The 18,349-nt window shown below is 36.9% G+C and overlaps 1 protein-coding gene across 1 annotated transcript in view; it reads left to right on the top strand.

The window, feature by feature from the left end:
• Positions 1–18,306, top strand: part of NPAS2 (neuronal PAS domain protein 2) — an 81,275-nt gene extending 62,969 nt beyond the window's left edge. The window contains exons 12-20 of the mRNA XM_063304404.1: positions 598–679; positions 2,014–2,155; positions 4,080–4,183; positions 5,885–6,034; positions 6,932–7,117; positions 7,971–8,146; positions 10,756–10,845; positions 12,671–12,848; positions 16,507–18,306. Of these exons, the coding sequence (XP_063160474.1) occupies positions 598–679; positions 2,014–2,155; positions 4,080–4,183; positions 5,885–6,034; positions 6,932–7,117; positions 7,971–8,146; positions 10,756–10,845; positions 12,671–12,848; positions 16,507–16,677 (1,279 nt within the window). The 3' untranslated portion in view covers positions 16,678–18,306. The remainder of the gene's footprint in view (positions 1–597; positions 680–2,013; positions 2,156–4,079; positions 4,184–5,884; positions 6,035–6,931; positions 7,118–7,970; positions 8,147–10,755; positions 10,846–12,670; positions 12,849–16,506) is intronic.
• Positions 18,307–18,349: the final 43 nt, after the last annotated feature.

Genomic DNA, 18,349 nt, shown 5'->3' with positions numbered 1-18,349 from the left:
ACCTGGACTGGCTCAAAATAGGGAATAAAAATAGGAATTCTAATGTTTATTAGGAACTGATAACAAACTGACATGCTTGTGGGGGAGATGGGTGGTGATAAATTTGATAAATAAATAAATAATTGGATTCCAAAGAAAATAACAAAGTTAAATCTTACTATACATTGCCTGTTTGGAAAGTAAAGCTACTTTATAGGTTATATAACACACTTTGCAGTAGCAAAGTATAGAGATATGGCCAGTGATAGCAGTAAGGTATATGAACCGAAGTCATCAAATTTTACATTTTAGCTACATGCACTTACGAAACTTGTACTTATGCATCTGAAGAGCCATTAAGGGTCTCTAAATCCATGTCTGAAGCCTTGTCCTATGAATGCTATGATTACAGCCAATATTTTCTTTTTATTTCACATATGGATAAACATTGTAGATACAAAATGTAATCCATTATATCTGTATGGATTAGATAAACTGCAAGTTTTAATTGCATAATACATTCACATTTCATGTAATAAAGAATTAATTACATGTATTGGAGCTTGAAAATGATAGAATGGATATAATTCTCCATGGAAAATTATAATGTTAAATCAGTTATGCAGACGTTCGAGTGGAAAGGCAGCAAAATCTGATTTTAGAAGATGCACCTACAGATATCATCTCTTCAGTATTAAAGGTATGCCTATGTTTAATTTTTCCATTTTTTTGCATCAGCAGTTATGAAGTAATTGTATTGAATTCATGTGAATTTTTTATACACACACACACACACACTTTTTCAGCTGGATAAGCAGCTGGATAGGGTAGTGGTTAGTGCACTGCCCTTTGACGTGGGAAGCTGGGTTTCGAATCCTGGCTAGTACCTACCTTATCAGTAGGAGCCCTTGGGCAAAGACCTCTTAATGCTTTACCTGCCATCCTCAAATATGAGAGTGACATGAACTAGGAGAGTCATGACGGCTTGGATGTCGCCTGGATTATCAAGGTCCATGCCAAATGTTGGGGAACCAGGACAATCTGACGATAAGTGGGCTACTGGAACAAACCATACATGGACGAGACAAGAGAACCTGGAATTGATGGAATGCTACTACAACAGTACTCCTAAGCTGGGAGAGTGGCTCCAGCAGATCCCAGGAACAGCATCAGAGCTCTCTGTCCAGAAGAGTGCAGTGCTAGGAACAGCTAAGATACTGTGCAGAACCCTCAAACTCCCAGGCCTCTGGTAGAGGACCTGAGGTTGAGGAAGACACATACCAGCCATAGGGGTGAGAAGATAATTTTTTTTATATGCTTTTCAAAAAGTTTTGCTTCCAGATGTTTTTGATTTTAACTCTCAGATTTTATGTAGCGTTTTTTTTTATTTTTGCATTATATTATTTCCAGAAGAAGCAATTATTTCTTGACTGCAATTGGAGTGCCACATAATTTAGTTAATGCCTAGTTGGAGGTACTGTTGTGAAAGACTGCAAGAAGCAAGTTCAGTGGGTGTGACAAGACCCTAACCCTAACTCAGGTGTGGAATTCTGGATAGGAAATGCTTTAAAGTAAAGAGACTCTGGTCTGCCTTAATTGGCTTCTAAAAGTCTGCCTAGGAATTTAGTTTTCAAGATTATATTTTTATCCCTGACTAAAGTTAATGATGCTTTTCTGCAAGAAATACATGTAGTTCTTTCTTCTTGGGTTTGCCAACTACCTGGGGCTTGACTACTGTAACTTGCAGCCACCTGTGTGCATTCTGATACATATCTTCTGTGCATACATGCACTCATTTTGAAGAAGCATGTTGCAATGCTTCAGATGCAAAGGCAGGACAGAATCTGTGGTCACTCTTTTTTGTGTTCACTGGACATATGGAGCTCCAGATGAACTTCTGAAAGAGGCTCAAATTGTGTTCTAAAGCGTGTGTGGTTAATATCAAAAATACCTCCTTCACTTGTACACTAGTTCAAGGTTTTTCTAACTACATTTATATTTAGCATAATAGATAATGTTTGTTTTGTTTTCAAGGACAATGTCCCAGATTTGAATCCTCAACAGCATTTTAAATCACTTGAATTAGGCACAACGGTTCTCAACACTAGCCAGATATTCTCTATGTCTTCTCAAGGTTTACACAAATCTTTACCTTCATCCTTGCCTGAAACAGCATGTAAGTTATGGTTTTTCTGAAAATACTAATTTGAAGTGAAGAACTGAAATGTATTATTTGGCCCAATATAAGAGATTATAAAGATCGTAATATAATCTGTGTAAGAGATAATTAAAAGATTAAACTCATACAAGTTTACTCTCATAAAGGTAACAAGAAGAGAAGGAATAGAATGGGATAAATACTCACACAAGAAAATTAAAAGGGTGCAAGAATTAAAGCTGCAGATCTTAGGACGCATATGCCCAGCAAATAGGGCTCAGAATACATGCAGAGGATCAGGTTGCTACTTGGTACTAAAAATGTCACATAATATTCTCCAGTTACAAATTCCTAGTTATCAATTTCCTGGTTTGCTCTAAAAGGAGGCAAATGAATTAGAAATTGAGTTGAATTATATTCAACATTTTCTTTCATAGCAATGAATAAGATTGATGTTTTAATTATAGGTTAATCAGGTGCTCTTCTGCAAGTTCATACAGCATTATGAACAATATAATCCGGAAAATACCTGCAAAGTTATTATTGCAGTTGGATATCTTGAGGATTCTCTTTTTCTTCTTATTTTTATTCCAATGACCACCATAGTCCGTCAGATCCACTCCCAGTAATAATCAGTGGATTCATGTGGCCCGTATAATTAGATTGCATGCCCATTGCCTATGTCCAGCTAGACTGCTTCCATAAAGCCATCTAGTAAGTCCACCTAGTAAGTACATGGTTGAGGTGAGGTCTGAACCAAGTCAACAATACAGATTTAAGTATTTGGATGAATGGTGTCTCTCAGAATGTTGCTCCAGGAAATGCTAACCTGTTTTCGTTATAGAGCTATGATACTATGGTAGTAGAAAAAGGAATAGTCACGCCACAGGAAACATTTGGTTCAAATCTTTTAAATTGAACATTATTACAAAACTTTGGACCTTAGTTTTTTAAAAATAATTTTATCTGACCTTGAACCCCCTCCAAAACAAAAACACGCTCCCTCAAAGCTAAATGAAAAGACCCAAAACAGATCAGAGGATATTTTATTATATTGCATTCAAAAAGATGATAATAAACAGTCCCTGCCTGTGATATTATAACTGTCTTTCTTTCTGATTCCTATTTTTCTCTAACAATTGGTCAAAATTCGAATCCACCTTTGCCCTTATAATTACTTAGTTCCTCTCACATAAATGAACCCCAAACTGCAAGTAAATAAAACTAAAGAATGGATATGGCTTCAAGCTACTTGTTAGAGATTAGCAAAGGAACTTTAAGCTACTTATCAAACAGGCCTTTAAGAAGTACTATTTTAAAATGCCTGTGTGCTTAAGAAAGGCCATGCAAATTGCCAGAACATTAAAAGAATAGCTATGCTGAAGCTGCACATTGACACAGAGGTTTTAAAAGCGGCCTCTCTCTTAAGTAATGAATATTGGCCATAGTGAAAACAAGTGAAACTATGATAGTTGTGTACAGTTCTATACATAAAGATGTCAGTCTTCTCATCCCAGCACATTTTAGAAGCAGAGAACAAGAAAAAAACATGAACTTCCTTGTTCTCAGTTCAGCATTAAACCATAAATATATATTTTAAAAGCAAATTGCATGGATCTTCCTGTGATGACCTCAGTAATGCATTTGCTGCACAAAATATATAAAAAAAAGATGCAGGCAGGATCGAGGATTGGGGATGGAGGTAGGGATGTCTATGACACAATCAGATAGTTTGCACAGTCTGGTCTATTTGCTCTATAGCTGGGTTTATAGGGTGTGTGTGTGTGTATGTGTGTATACACACACACAAACGCACATACATACACACAGACAACTTTAAGAACGTTAAGAATATACAACTTTAAGAACAGTCTTACAACTTTAAGAACATTAAATATTATCATTTTATAATGATTTTTGCCATGGACATATCATCTTACAGCCACAGTAACAAAGCCCATCCTGGAGTCTCCCTCCTTGCAAAGATCACCCACCATACAGCAGGACCTACCAAAACAGAGGCCTAACCAACCTTCAACTGCTCAAGTAAGACTTAACAATAAATCCACATATTTCTGTTGGCATTTATAGATATATTTTCACAGTTTAAATTTCAAGGAACTGTAATCTGTTCCAAAGAGGAAGCATAATGTTTAAGTGAAATGTTCATTTTTAATTCAATTTGGAAGAATATGATACTACAATTTTATTCACACTGGCAAGAAGTAACTCCTCTGAGCGTGCCCTGCCCTGCAAACCAAATCATTTCGCTACATCTGGAAGCTTTCTCTGCCACTGGTTCCCCCAGCATTAGGAGGAATGCAACATCTGGACATCGAGGTCTCGCCACTGCTACTGTTGCCACCCTGTAGTGGAACACAAAGCGAACATTAGAAAAGTTAACGAGTACAGTAATAATGACAAAAGCACTTGGGTTCTTTTTAACTCTCAGTGCATAATGAAGTCCAAATTGTATTACGTTTTATAAAACTATGTTATTGTAGGGGAGGTGGGGAAGTAATTTAGTTGGCTGATCCAAGTTCTAAAAGGAAGCAAGGGCTCAGTTCTACTTTAGAGAAAAAGGACCAAAGCTTACTTGTCCATATTTCCATATTAAAGATTCTTTCACGAAGAAGAAAGGTTTCCCTATCTGAGAAAATCATTCAAAAGCTGAAATGTATCTTCAGTTAAGATATTAATTACATAACAAGATATTTCAGGCGAAAATCATTTAAGAAACCAAGCGATACTGAAAATAGATGCATTTTATCATAAAAGGGAAAGATTCACTGGTGCCTTATGGGTAAAGCCTGTATATTGAAGTATATTGCTTCCCAGATACAGGTAGTCCTCATTTATACCACAGTTGCGGCCAGCAACTCAGTCACTAAGCAAAGTGGTTGCTAAGTGAAACAGCAACTGTGCTTATGATCTTACTTTAGCTTTCCTTTGTTTAACAGACCTGCAAGGGTTGTAAATGTGAGGATTGGTCGCAAAGCTACTTTTTCATCACTGTTGTAATTGCAAACGATCACTGTACAAGTCAGTCGCTAAACGAGGACTACTTGTACTGTACATATGAGTTATCTAGGACAGTTACCCCAGGGTCTCAAACTGAGATCACTACAAGTGCTACATGAAGGGTGGCTTGAGGACTCTGAAACATGGGAAGCCCCCATATATTGACATAAATGTGTCTAGTAGTCAAAAACAAAGAAAATTAGGAGCATCACAACATGCCCTACCAAACATCAATTTATCCTATATCTGTCTGTCCGTCTATCTCTCTCTCTCCACTGCAAAACAGACCCAACGCTCCATGCCAGCAGTAGCAAGTTGAGTGGCCCTGGCCCCAGCAGGGTCTCAACATAGACCCAGGAGTGAACAAATGCCCTGCCCTGCTCTGCCCTGTCCACATATGGGGCTGTTCTCCTACCCCAAAGGTGTTACAAGGCAAAACTATGGGGGCAGGTAGAGCAAACGTTGGCCTGGCTGCAACAATGTGCTGATGCAGGACCGGGCTCGGAGCCTTGCTCTCTTTCTAGCCCAGGGGAGAACACGCGGCCCAGCTGGGCTCAGCAGGCCAGGGCCCACTCCCTTTTACCACTCTGCCCCATTCTTTCCCAAGAGCCGCTGTATGTCCCAGAAAATGACCTTGCGGGCTGCATGTTTGAGACCCTCCGCTTTCATAATATCGACCAAACTTACAGTAGTAGAAAAAGACTCAATAATCTTTATTTCTGATTTACGCTCTCTGCCCAGTTTGCTATGTTCCAAACCATCAAAAACCAGCTTGAGCAGCGGACTCGTGTACTGCAAGCCAACATTCAGTGGCAGCAGGAAGAGCTGCAGAAAATCCAAGAACAGCTCTGCGTGGTACAAGATTCTAGTATACAGGTTAGCAGAATACCACAAAGTACATGTTATTTAAACAAATTATGTTATCTTACCTTACCTTATTTTATCCTGTTTATTTAAATAATTTATAAAATTATTTTATTTTAGCAAGTGGCAATTACTAAATGGAAAAGGGGTGCTGTATACTTATCATGGGATGGATTATGGGATGGATGGAGCTACAGATACACACATACACATACACTCACACATATACATACATACACCACCCAGAGTCGCTTGGCAAGATGGGCAGTGAAGAAATGTGAGAAATAAGTAAATAAAACACATGCAAACATACTGTATACTGTATAAATTATTCATAATTTCAGGGAAGAAACATTTACTGATAAATTTCTAATAAGGCATATATATTTCATCATATCCTGAATATGTAGTTACATTGGTTTCTCTAATACTCTAATGTTTACTATTAAGATTTTTGCATGCGCAGTCATGCACAAAGTATCTTTATCTTAGGGCTACATACGGTAACTTTATTCTTTTCTATTTTTTCCCATAGTTTCACCTGACTAGAGATTTGCAATTTCTTAATTATAAATTATGCATCTTACCTGTTTTAAAACAAATAGAAAAAAGATTCATAATAGAGCATAATAAATTTGAATTTAAACTAGAATTTGATTTAGAAACTGAGAGACACCAGATTTCATATATTCTCAGGAGAAAACCCTTTCTCCTAGCCTCAGATGTAATACAGTTCCACATGCCCATTCTAGTACTAAATTCTGATAATAGTAATAAAAAAACTGCTGCTAAATACTAGATTAGGTTCAATCTTATGACTTGCCCCACTCATCAATATTATTTAAGATACAAATTAAAATATTTAAGGTATTTCTTGCCTTGAAATATTTTTTAAATTGCTTCTTCCAGATGTTTTTACAGCAGCCAACAGCATCTCTGAATTTTAGCAGTATTCAGGACCAAGAACCTCAAGGAAAGTCTGTATCTGATTCTCAGCAGCAGATTATCCCAAGGCCCCATCTTAAAAAGCAGACTGCAGCTTCACAAACAACAGACCATCAGCTGATAGGAGAGGAAGGTGTTCTGTTAAATCAGGTACTAACTTGCCCTTAGATTGATTCTTGATAAATTCTTGATAAAGTTCCCATTAAAAAGGTGACATTTAAACCTATACAAAAACAGGTTTTTCCTGTTTTCTTTGTTTGCATTGTCAAACTTCTGGTGGATCTAGACTTTATTTTTTGAGTTTGCTTTTAGAACTTGTAAGCAGAATAGGGCTGTGCAGGGAAAGTAAAGTTATCTCAACTTGCATGGAAAATAGTGATATTTTTGTTCTTCCAGATCATGAAAATCCACTATTCTAGGCGTGGTACAGCAAATTTTGGAAATATATCTTCCAGAACAGAAAGTGGTTCATGGTGTTCCATGCTCGGTTTTAATACAGCACACATGGCCTGCAATTTAGTTGAAATCCCAAAAGTGACTTTGTACTTTTACTACAGTTGTCCAAGTTCATCAAAATGTGAGAAATAATACCAGCCCCATATTCCAATTGTAAAATAGGCAGCACTAGACCTTTAAGGGGTGCACATAGTGTAATGACTTATTTGAGGAAGAATGGCACATTAGGTGGCAATGCCAACTGACCTTGGCTGACCTGGAAAGAACTAAGCGGGGTCTGGCTGGCTAGTGTGTTCGGAGAGGATACCACCCATGGTCGCAGATCAGGCTGCCTACAAAACGGTGATATGGAAAAAAAGCAAAACGGCAAATTTCTTCTACTATTGCTGCCAATAAAACTACATTGCCCCAGCTTACCTATGAGAAAGAACTAAATGGTAATTGTATGAAAATATTCACGACTTGGTTTTAACTTTGCACCGTGAAATAAACCCAATACTTTTTTGTTGATTCTGGTTGCCCTTACTATTATTTTAAACTGTTCTAGGATAAGAAATCTGTGAGAACTTCACAAGAGATTCAAGATAGCTGTCATTCTTCTGGCAATTTAACCTCACCCTTGAGCATCCCACCTTCTTTGGCTATAGCACCATCTCCTGCTATTGCCCAGGATAGCAGCCTCCAGCACAGCCTTGCAGACTTGGGCCATGATCGACAACTAAGGTAAAAGAATTGCAATAAGCCTGTGTTTTTTTCTTTTTTTAAGTCAAATGTTTATCATTATTTGCAGTTATATCAGATGCTTAGGTTATTACTGTAACAGACAACAGACATATAGACATACATGCATAACCTATCCTGCTATTTCTTTTCATGGTAAGCAATGTTATGCAGAACACAGAACAGGTATAAATTTTTAAAAGGTTACATAAAATTGTTATGTTCCAGATAAAAATCCTGAATATACAGGTATATAAAAGGTTAGTTTTAGTTAGTTGCAGAGGGTGGTGAGGGCAGCAGAGAAGATAATTGGAATCTCACTTCCTCTCATTCGGGACATACATGCTGCCTGTCCACAGCCCGAAATATTGTTAGTGACCCCTTCCACCCCCATTATGGCTTGTTCTCCTTGTTGCCCTCCGGGAAAAGGTTCCGCTGCATCCAATGTGGAACAGCTAGATTAGGCAACAGTTTTGTCCCCTGGGCTAGTAGACTCCTGAACTCTTAATAATCCCTTCTCACTCCATGGAAACTCATGCTGGGTGTAGGACTGATATTTCTTAGGCATAAAGATTAGAGGAGTGGAATGCGTAAAGAATGTCTATTACATATTGTAGTAATTATGGTATTCTTATTTGAGATTTCATTTTAATGTATACTTGGTGTATAGTGAAATGACAATAAAAGTTTTATCTATCTATCTATCTTATCAGGAAGATTAGCATATTGAAAAATATACAAAGGGAATAAATTCAGAAATACATTTTTTTATTTTTTATCTAGAAGTTGACATTAGCAATCTATTTTTTTTTATGTTAGGGAAAATACTTTATCTTCCTTTAAACTCACTTTACAGTGCCCCTAAAATAAAGAATACCACACATATAGAGATGCAAAATTTAAAAAATCAATTATGTAGGAAATAGAAAAAAGTCTGCCTAAAATAAAATGTGAATTTAAAAAAAAAACTCCTTTACCATGAAAGTGAAAGGTCCCCTGTGCAAGCACCGAGCCATGTCTGACCCTTTGTGGGGACGCCGCTTTCGTGACGTTTTCTTGGCAGGCTACAGCGGGGTGGTTTGCCACTGCCTTCCCCAGTCGTCACCTTGGTAAAGTCATCCTTCACCATACCACCAAGTTAACTGCTACTTCAGATGATACTTACGGCTTATACAGTTGCTTCACTGTGCGCAGAACAAGTTGCTTCACAATGTACAACAGCAAAATAAATGTGGATGCAGACATGTATGTATGGAGACAGCTAGAACCAGCTTTCTAAGCAAGTTTATGAGCCTTGCAAAAGCCATTAACAGCCTTTAATGTTTCTAAGAGAGCTGCTTCGTTTCAGTTGCAAAGCACCGTATTAGAAGGCTTCACAGTGCTCTGTTACACATTACTGCATATAATTCTCTCTGTTCTGATTTGGCAAACTGGATAAACTTTTACAATCAACTTGGAAGTAAACTAGTTACCACCATTATGCAGTAGTGTTGTGTTGTACAGTATATTCCCCATGGTTAATGAGTTCTGATCTGTGTAGGAAATACAAAACAATGATACCATATCACACAAATAAAAGCTGTAATTAGATTGAGTTTTCTGGATGGCCTTTGGTAGAATGTCATCTTGTATGTAATTAAGAGTTTGTTTCCTGTATATTCTATTAGGATAATTAATTTCACAAGGGAATGGTATTATTTATTGGATATTATTAATTTTGGTTTTGTGAATATAGAGTGTTATAGGAAAATTTTATAATTATTGTCATGGTTTTAGTATTTATTTTTATGTTATAGTAGGAATATTTTATTGTTTATACTTTATTGTGGATGTTTACTGTTTATTATTACATTATACCTGTGTTTATAGTGGCAACTTTAAGATCTGTGGACTTCAACTCCCAGAAATCCCCAGCCAGCCATCTTAAAGTTGCCAGAAATCCCCAGAAACTTGCCAGAAATCCCCAGAAACTTGCCAGAAATCCCCAGTCTGCACATCTTAAAGTTGCCAAGGTTGAGAAACACTGCATTATACTGTAGGTGTCATTCAGAAAGCCACCATGAGTGGGCAGCATACATGTTGAATAAATAAATACTGTGACATACTGTGTTTGAATATATTAAAATATAGTTTTAAACAGTGGTGTAGGGGTCAGAGGATTGGATTGTGATTCCCAGATTCCAATCCTGCTTCATCACGGAGTTCATTTTCTTTCAGACCATCCCACCTCACTAAGTTATTATGAGGATAAAATGAAGAGTCACACTATAGAAATCACCTTGAGCTCCTTAGAGAAAAAGCGGGATATCATTATAAGAAAACAAACAAACAAGGAGTCTCAGGGCAACAACAATGGGTAGGTCCTTTCAGTCAGGAATGGCTCTCCTTTTATTATAAGGACAAGAAGACAATTTACACATTTGATAATAAGGTTAGAATTTCTTGTTATCTAAGAATTGTGTGTTCCTGAATCTGGTTCAGATGCTAGTCTTCTGCCTCCAAAGCATGCAACTCTGACAGGCATATTAATAATTCCCCTCTTCTTCCTCCTCTGTTCAATTTTCTTGTTCTTCACTGACATTAAGTATGTTCTTTAATTTCTGGTTGCCTAGACTGCTACTCAGTCAGCCTGTTCAGCCAATGGTGCCTGGATCCTGTCATGCAAGGATAACCGATGTTGATGCAGCTGGACACAGTGAAAAGTATGTAACATGCCACTGTGGGCAGGGAAGGTGTGAAATAAGAGAAACGGTATTCACTACGGAATCATGAAACTGTATCTAATTTAGTGGTGGCACGTGGACTAAGCAAACTGTAGTCATGGAACAACAGTTTTAGTTTTGACAATCCATATGCAGCCTCTGCTATACATTATATATGCAAGTGGCCCTTGTTATCCATGGTTCTGTTATGGATAATTTTGTGTGCCCTCTGTTGCTAAAAAGACACCAGACCTCAGTATCCACAGGAAAGGTTTTAATGGTTCTCAATTTTGGGGTTAGATTTCTGTTTTTATACACTTGTGCAAAATGGTGGCAGGTTTTTACGTATGCATAAAAGTATGTTTCTCAAAGTCTTGCTAACAGTAGTTTTCGTATCAGTGCTTGTTCACTGGAATGGAAGCCCCATGCATAATAAGGGAGCTATCTGTATAGTTCACATGCCCACCCATTAATCTTTCAAATCCCAATGCTCCAGGTATACATTTCTTTCCTATACAAGTCATGAACTAATCTTTTTTTGTGTAAGTTGGCTCTATGATTGTTGATATCTAAATATGGCCCTAATTTGTGACAAATATAGAAATGTATACACTACTGTAATTTTTTTTTTATGCCTTTGAGTCAGTGTTGACTTATGACAACTGCCTGGATAAGTCCCTGCAGTTTTCTTGTCAACATTTCCAGAAGTGGTTTGCCACTGCCTTCTTCTTCCTAGGGCTGAGAGAGAGGGACTAGCCCAAAGGGCTTCATGCCTAAGGGAGGACTAAAACTCTCAGTCGCCTGGTTTCTACAGTTACGTTGCACTTTGTGGTCTCTTTCACATGCTATATGGGCCTGAGAAGGCAGGGCTGAGATGGTAGTCATGAATTCACATTTTAGCAAAATCAAGCAACTTGAGGTTCAAGCTTTGGTAGAACAATGTATCCAGGCAAGATGCAAATTCTAACAGAGAAAAGTCAAGACCATCAAGGGCTAGATTCATAAAGATGAAGTTTAAGCACATGGCCTGGGAGAGTTCCAACTAAAACTGCTATAGAGTCACCCTAGCAAGTCCAAATATTGCTTGGCAACAAGCTTATCAAACTTAGCTATCAACAGAGCTGCAGTTCCAGTTAGGCAGTTAGCTCAGCTGTTGGTAAATGAAGCCTTGCAGTCAGCCTGATCTGTACAGCAGTCAGGTCTGTTACGATATCTGAATTGCATAGGGCTTTCTCAGAACAGGAAGTTTATGTTGAAAACATGGGCCTCACAGGATGGATTATCTAGGACATGGTAACATCTGGAGTAAACTTCTGGAGCAAATAGCTCTCTCATACTGATACTTCCTCAACATCAATTGTTCACAGTAGTCTTCTGAAGATGCCTATCTCTTACGTAACAGTTTCTTTCCTTGTAATGCCAAAACCCACAATTTCTAATTTAAATATCCTTCCATATTTTCCAAGTCATCTAACTCACCCAAACGGCAGAACTAGTTGTGATCTTATCAGCACCAAAACAAAAATATTGTAACATTAAACCAGTTTCTCCCTCCACTGCACTGCTCTCATCCCTGCTTAGCTTCTCTCGTGCTGAGAGGCCTTCCAGGAGGATTTTAGGTATGCAGACTCTTCATTAAGGGTAGAAATGAAGAGGATTGATGCTACATATTTTAATAACAGCATTGTCCCCTTCAGTACTTAAGAATAAGCAATAAGCAATATTCGCTATTTTTTATCTGTTGTTCCTAACAGATTACCATTAAAATTTAGATTTTGCTGAAAAAAGTCTTTACTGAAAATCTTAAGACTATTTCTTTTCATAGGTATTTTCAAAAAATACAACCTTGCCAAGGTTTGGAAGCACAAACTTCCAGCAATGGGACACCAGTTGCGCTCATGAGACAACCAGTATTGCACCCAGGATTCTCCACAGCACCACCATCTCAGCCCTGCTCTTTGCAATCTATGCATCAACATCTTCCACAGCAATGTTACCTTCAGGTGGGCTGGAACAAATATACTTTAATTTAAATTTGTCTTGATAGTCTTTTTAGCTGGAGGGGCAACACAAAGCTCCTTTAAGAAAAAATAATAATGTTTCTTCATTATTCTTCATAAAGCAACGAAGGGCATTTCTTTCCGAGGGGCAAAAAGGGAATTTGGCCACTAGTTACTGGCATCAGCAGATGTCTGCTAGAACACAGATATGTTTGGGGCATGTTGTTTCTGTATATGCAGCAAAGGCATCCCATCTTTTAAAAATAATCCCTGCAGCAGATGTGTTGCATATACTGTTTCTTTTTTTAAATATATATAAGAATTTTATTACGTTTCAAACAAAGATAACAGCTACGAGAAAAAAAAACTACAAAAAAGAAAAACTAAAACGATGTGAAAAAACAAGATTTTTTTTTCAAAGTTACAAAAAGATGTGACTTCTGACTTTTAACAGCAAGGATATACAAAAATTTTCCAAAATCAATCCCTTACTCTATATTAAACCAAAATCACATTAATTCTATAAATCATTCCACTGGCACATTATAAAAATCACTAAATACAATTGCTCCCTCCCTTATATTAAAAGAAAAAAATATATATAAACCTCCTAATCAAGTCCCCCCCAAAGATAACATCTATTTAATTCCTTCCTACTACTATTCTATACATTCCTGTCTACTATAATAAAGATCAAAATAAAAAACATATAAATTGTCTGGCATTGGATAATATAATTTTAATAATCTTAATCATATTAAACCCCAAACCATCCAAATAGACATTTATTATTTTTTGTATTATACCTTAATAATATTAATCCAAATCGTTAAAGATAAAGGAAATCAGCCAAACCCTAAAAGCAATCCAGATAAATATTCTTAAACCCAGAGCATTTATATATCCCCACAATGCGCACAGGGCTTTTTCTTAAAAAAAAAATCAAACAGCCCAACTTCCCCCCTTAAAAACTCTGACTTCCCATCATGAGACCTCCCATACATAATAACCCCTTCTTTTCCATGGCATTCCACCAGGAGATCAATTTTACTTATGGCTTGCAGATCACTTTCTCCCTTAGATTTCTCCTGCTCCATTATCCAATCTTCATCCAGCATCTCAATAAAAATCCCAATCTCATTCTTAAAAAAACCCTTTCTATCGCTCTTAAATTCCTCAATTTCATCCATCACATCCCCACCCTGATGGGACATTTTAGCTCTCATATTTTTCACTATGTCCTGGATAGAAGGCTTGACAGAAGTCAGAAGAAATCTGTTTAAAATCCTGGTAAAAGTCAGAAAGAATCTGTTTGAAATCCTCCATGACTCATGCAGTAGATTATGGGGCCCCGTAGGAGCTTAACCAGCGAAAGTCGAAGATATGAAAGGATTCTGGAATGTGTTTACATAAGCAAAAGTGAGATATCCAGACAGTTCCCCAGGGAAAGTAGAAGCAGACAACTGAAAATTCAAAACAGCCAATTCAACGTATAGGAAAATGCTAATATCTTCAAATTTAGTACAAAAATACTAACAGGGAGACAGTTATGTACTCTCAGTCCTCCTTAATATTTGGAGGGAAAACGAAGTCCAGAAGTTAAGAAGAATTTTTTAGAAGAAATTAATCACAAAAATAACAATAAGCACCAAGAGAACCCGCTTCTCCTTGCTGTAGATAGCGTCTCTTAGGGTATGTGTACTTAGAAGAAATATAAATTGGGTGATTTAGAAATGGGGTGGCCAGTCTTAGTGTTCCTTGAAAGCTACAGCGTGGCTTGGAAATGGTGAGGTCTCAGCCTCCTGGCTAGCTCTTACCAGTCGAATGCGAACGCTGTTTGTGATCTTCTGGCTGCAAGCAGCTGTCCGGAAGACAGATGGGGTGATTCCAGGCATTTTCCTTTTTCTGGAAAAACTCTCCTGGGCTTCAGGAAAAACCTGCCTGAGTCCGATATTGCATATACTGTTTCATGAGTCATATCATACATCTATTTTATACCATATTGAACCCCAAGTTTTATTTATATTCATTGTCAATTGATTTTAAGTTATCTCTGACTGCATCTAGTACCTTCCTTGACCTATACTTTTTTTTTAAGTAAGGTACAAATAGAGTTCTCTGTATCAACACAATCTCACTTAAGTTAGTCCTTCCCATTAATCTTTAAAACACATCAATCAATATAGTATTGCAGTTGCTATATTTCGAAGTTTGCATTCAGAAGGATCCCTTCTGTGTTCAACATATTAGGTATTGATTTACGTATACTGCAATAAAAAGGTTTCCCATCTCCAGATAAAATACAAGGCATGTAGAAAAACCCATAACCAATAGCTGTAGTATGATATTCTTAATAACTGCCAACAAAGTTCCTGAACACATTGCAGTAACCTGGAATATTATCAAGACTTTCTAAAATATTATCAAGACTTTCTTAAGCATCGTTTCACCAAAATATTAACCAATAGTCCAGACAACTCTGCATCTGTATGCACTTTAAATATAAATGGAAGAACTCAAAGTTCCCATAAATAACTCAACCATTCAATTCTCATCTAAGCAAGGTTATCTTACCACACCAAATAAAATTCAACTGAGATCAAAAATCTTTGATTATAGCCTACAGTTTGTCAGGAATAATCCAGAAGCATCACATACTTACTATCTTACTAATATTCCCTAATATTGCCTTTCTGCTGAACGATCCAATTTTGCAGCTGTAATACAGGAAGGATCATTAGGATTGTTTCTTGGTAAAATAGCAGTACTATATCAGCAGAAATGTTGTATCATCCAAAGGACACCTGCAAAGGCACTTTGAGCAAAGCTATAAAGAGCGCAATTTATGGACTCCCTGTTTCACACATGCATATGGCATTTTGCACGGTAATACGACCTAGTCCCTGCTTGTTATGTTTATGGGAAATACATTGTTTTCCATCCATTCTTATTGATTGGTGTAAGAATTAAAAAAAAGAAGAGTCTTAAGTGACTTATTCAAAGTTTTCCTTTAATATTAATTTGTATTTTGTTTTCTGGGTTTTCTGTATTTTGTATTCTAACAGTTCAGAATTTTAGCATCAGAGTAAAAAGAACAGCATTCTCTAGTAGACACATCCAAATGTTTCCATATGAAAGAGAAAGCTGTTTGTAAATTACAGCTTCTGTACTATGTCTGTAAGTATGGAAAAAATTGCTCATATTTTATGTACATCCTGCGAGCATCAATATGTTACCCAGAACAAACTGTTTTAATGTGATTGTGCAGGAAAATGTGCAGTGGTACACAAGGTCATTATTTCTAAATCTGACTTTAGCACATTGTCTTTCTCAAGTGGATTTCCTTTTGTTTTATGAATCCTAATAAATTACTTGTTCCTTTTGTTTTTTCCTTTTGCTACATGGAAACTCCCCAAATGATGACTTGACACTTTATCAGTAATAAAGTCTATTAACAGATGCTGTCAACCACAGGACTTAAAATACAGTTTTTATGAGAGGTTTGAAGTTTGTAATGTGAGATACAGGTAGTAAGTCCCAATGAACTCAGTTGGACTGATTTTCAAATGAAGATGCAATGTATTGCAATAAATACTGAATTTACTATTTTTGACTTGTTGAACCATTTTTAACTGCATTACATTTTGTTTCATACATATAGGTCCAGCCAACAGACTCTTTGCACAATGAGCAAGCAGATTCTCTGCTCTTGCCTACCTACCCTCTACAGGAAGGAGGTATAGAGTACCACCACATGCCAATGAAGCACCAACCTGCTGCCAGAAGTACCATGAGCTTGTCTGAATCTTTAAATGTGCAACATCGGCAATAGACTCTGCCTTCTCTGTCAATGCACCTTTACCTTTAACTAGTGGGAGAGGAATGTTTGTGTTATAAAGAATACTAGGAACTTGGTGAAATAGTGCAATAAAATGGAGTGGGATCATTTTGCAGGTATTTGCACTATTTTGTAGTTATGTTATGAAATAGCAAGACTAAAGCGTTTTGGATTCCATTTACAAAGAGTGTTTCATGGTATGTGAGAGCATGAATGTAGTATCTGTCTGCAACATCTCAAAGCAGCTGTGTCTTTTCCCAGGAAAGATATAGCTAATTTAAGATTTTGTGGGTAGTTGCCACACATACTGTACTCCAAACACCTTTTGTAGACGGAATCTTAAAATCCTGCACAGCAATAATGACCACTAATGCTAATCGTACCATCACATTTAAACCGGGGTGCTAACTGGTACATGTCCGTAGAAGATTCAGCTAAATGTTTTGATCAGGAAGTGTTTTGACTGTTCTTTAAAAAATCAAACAAAAAAGGTGGGAAAAAATACTCGGCTTTCACTATTTTGATCACTTAAAATGAAAACCACTGGTTCAGAAGATATACTGAGAAAGATATTATTTTTTATTATGGTCAATTGTTAATTGTTTTGCACAAAGAGCGAAACTTGGCACTTTGAATTAAGAAAATTCCTGTTTCAGCGGCCAAACAAGCAGTGAGATAGAACATGTTGTCATTTGTTTAGAACAAACAGTCAACACATCTTTAGTCTGTATACCCTTTGGACTCATAAACAGCAAGTATTAAACTTGTTATCCTCACCCCACCCACTGTTTCCACTGTCAAGAAATTACAGTGGGCAGCTTCCTATTCATTTAGCATAGTATAAACATTAACCTAAGCGCAATCATGCAGCTATTTATTCCAACATACAATTATACTGTTCAAACTCTTTAAATATATTTTTTTCCTCATAATGGAAGTGTTTCTTCACTAGTCACAGAACGAGCATCTGAAGAATATGCACTGTGTTACAGCCCGTTACGTGGTAAAATGCTGCAACTATATTACATATCTATTTCATGATTATATTTAGGATGGAATTTTCCTTAAAGCGTTGCACTTTGTATGCTTTATGTTGATGTTTCTAAGAGAGATTTTATGTTATAAGTAGTGTTTAAAAAAAAGGTGGCGTTAAAAAACCAAAACCCCCAACCTATTTCTATATAAAATAAAAGTATATGGGAATATGTGGAGATTATTTTGTGTATGGAAGATGAACTCCTTTTAGAACTCTTATTTTTAAACTTTTTTTGTGGTTGAGAATTTTGTAATAAATGAAAAATTGCTATAGTAAGACAGCTTCAGGCTTACAGGTTGCATATACAGTAGGTGTCTGCAGAAGGCTCTTGGTAAGACATTTGCTCTGATCAGGAACATACAGTGCCAGGCCAGCCTGTGATTTGTGGTAACTTGGGCATTGCTCTGTTGGCTTCCCTCCATTCTGCCTTCCGTTTCTCAGTCCTGTCTCTTGAGGCAAGTAGCAGTGTTTAACAGGTATAGTATTCAGCAATGTTAATATGTTAACTATTCAGTGTGTGGTACAACACCTAGTGAATACAGATGCTCATTTACCAAGCAGTAACTTATTAAAACATACACAAAATATTCTTCTGTAGCATTTTTCCATACAATCAGGAGAATTTTCCTA

Source organism: Candoia aspera, chromosome 5 (assembly GCF_035149785.1).
Source record: "Candoia aspera isolate rCanAsp1 chromosome 5, rCanAsp1.hap2, whole genome shotgun sequence".
Classification (NCBI taxonomy): domain Eukaryota; kingdom Metazoa; phylum Chordata; class Lepidosauria; order Squamata; family Boidae; genus Candoia; species Candoia aspera.
The sequence above is the reverse complement of the archived record's forward strand: the minus strand, read 5'-3'. Positions and strand labels throughout refer to the sequence as shown.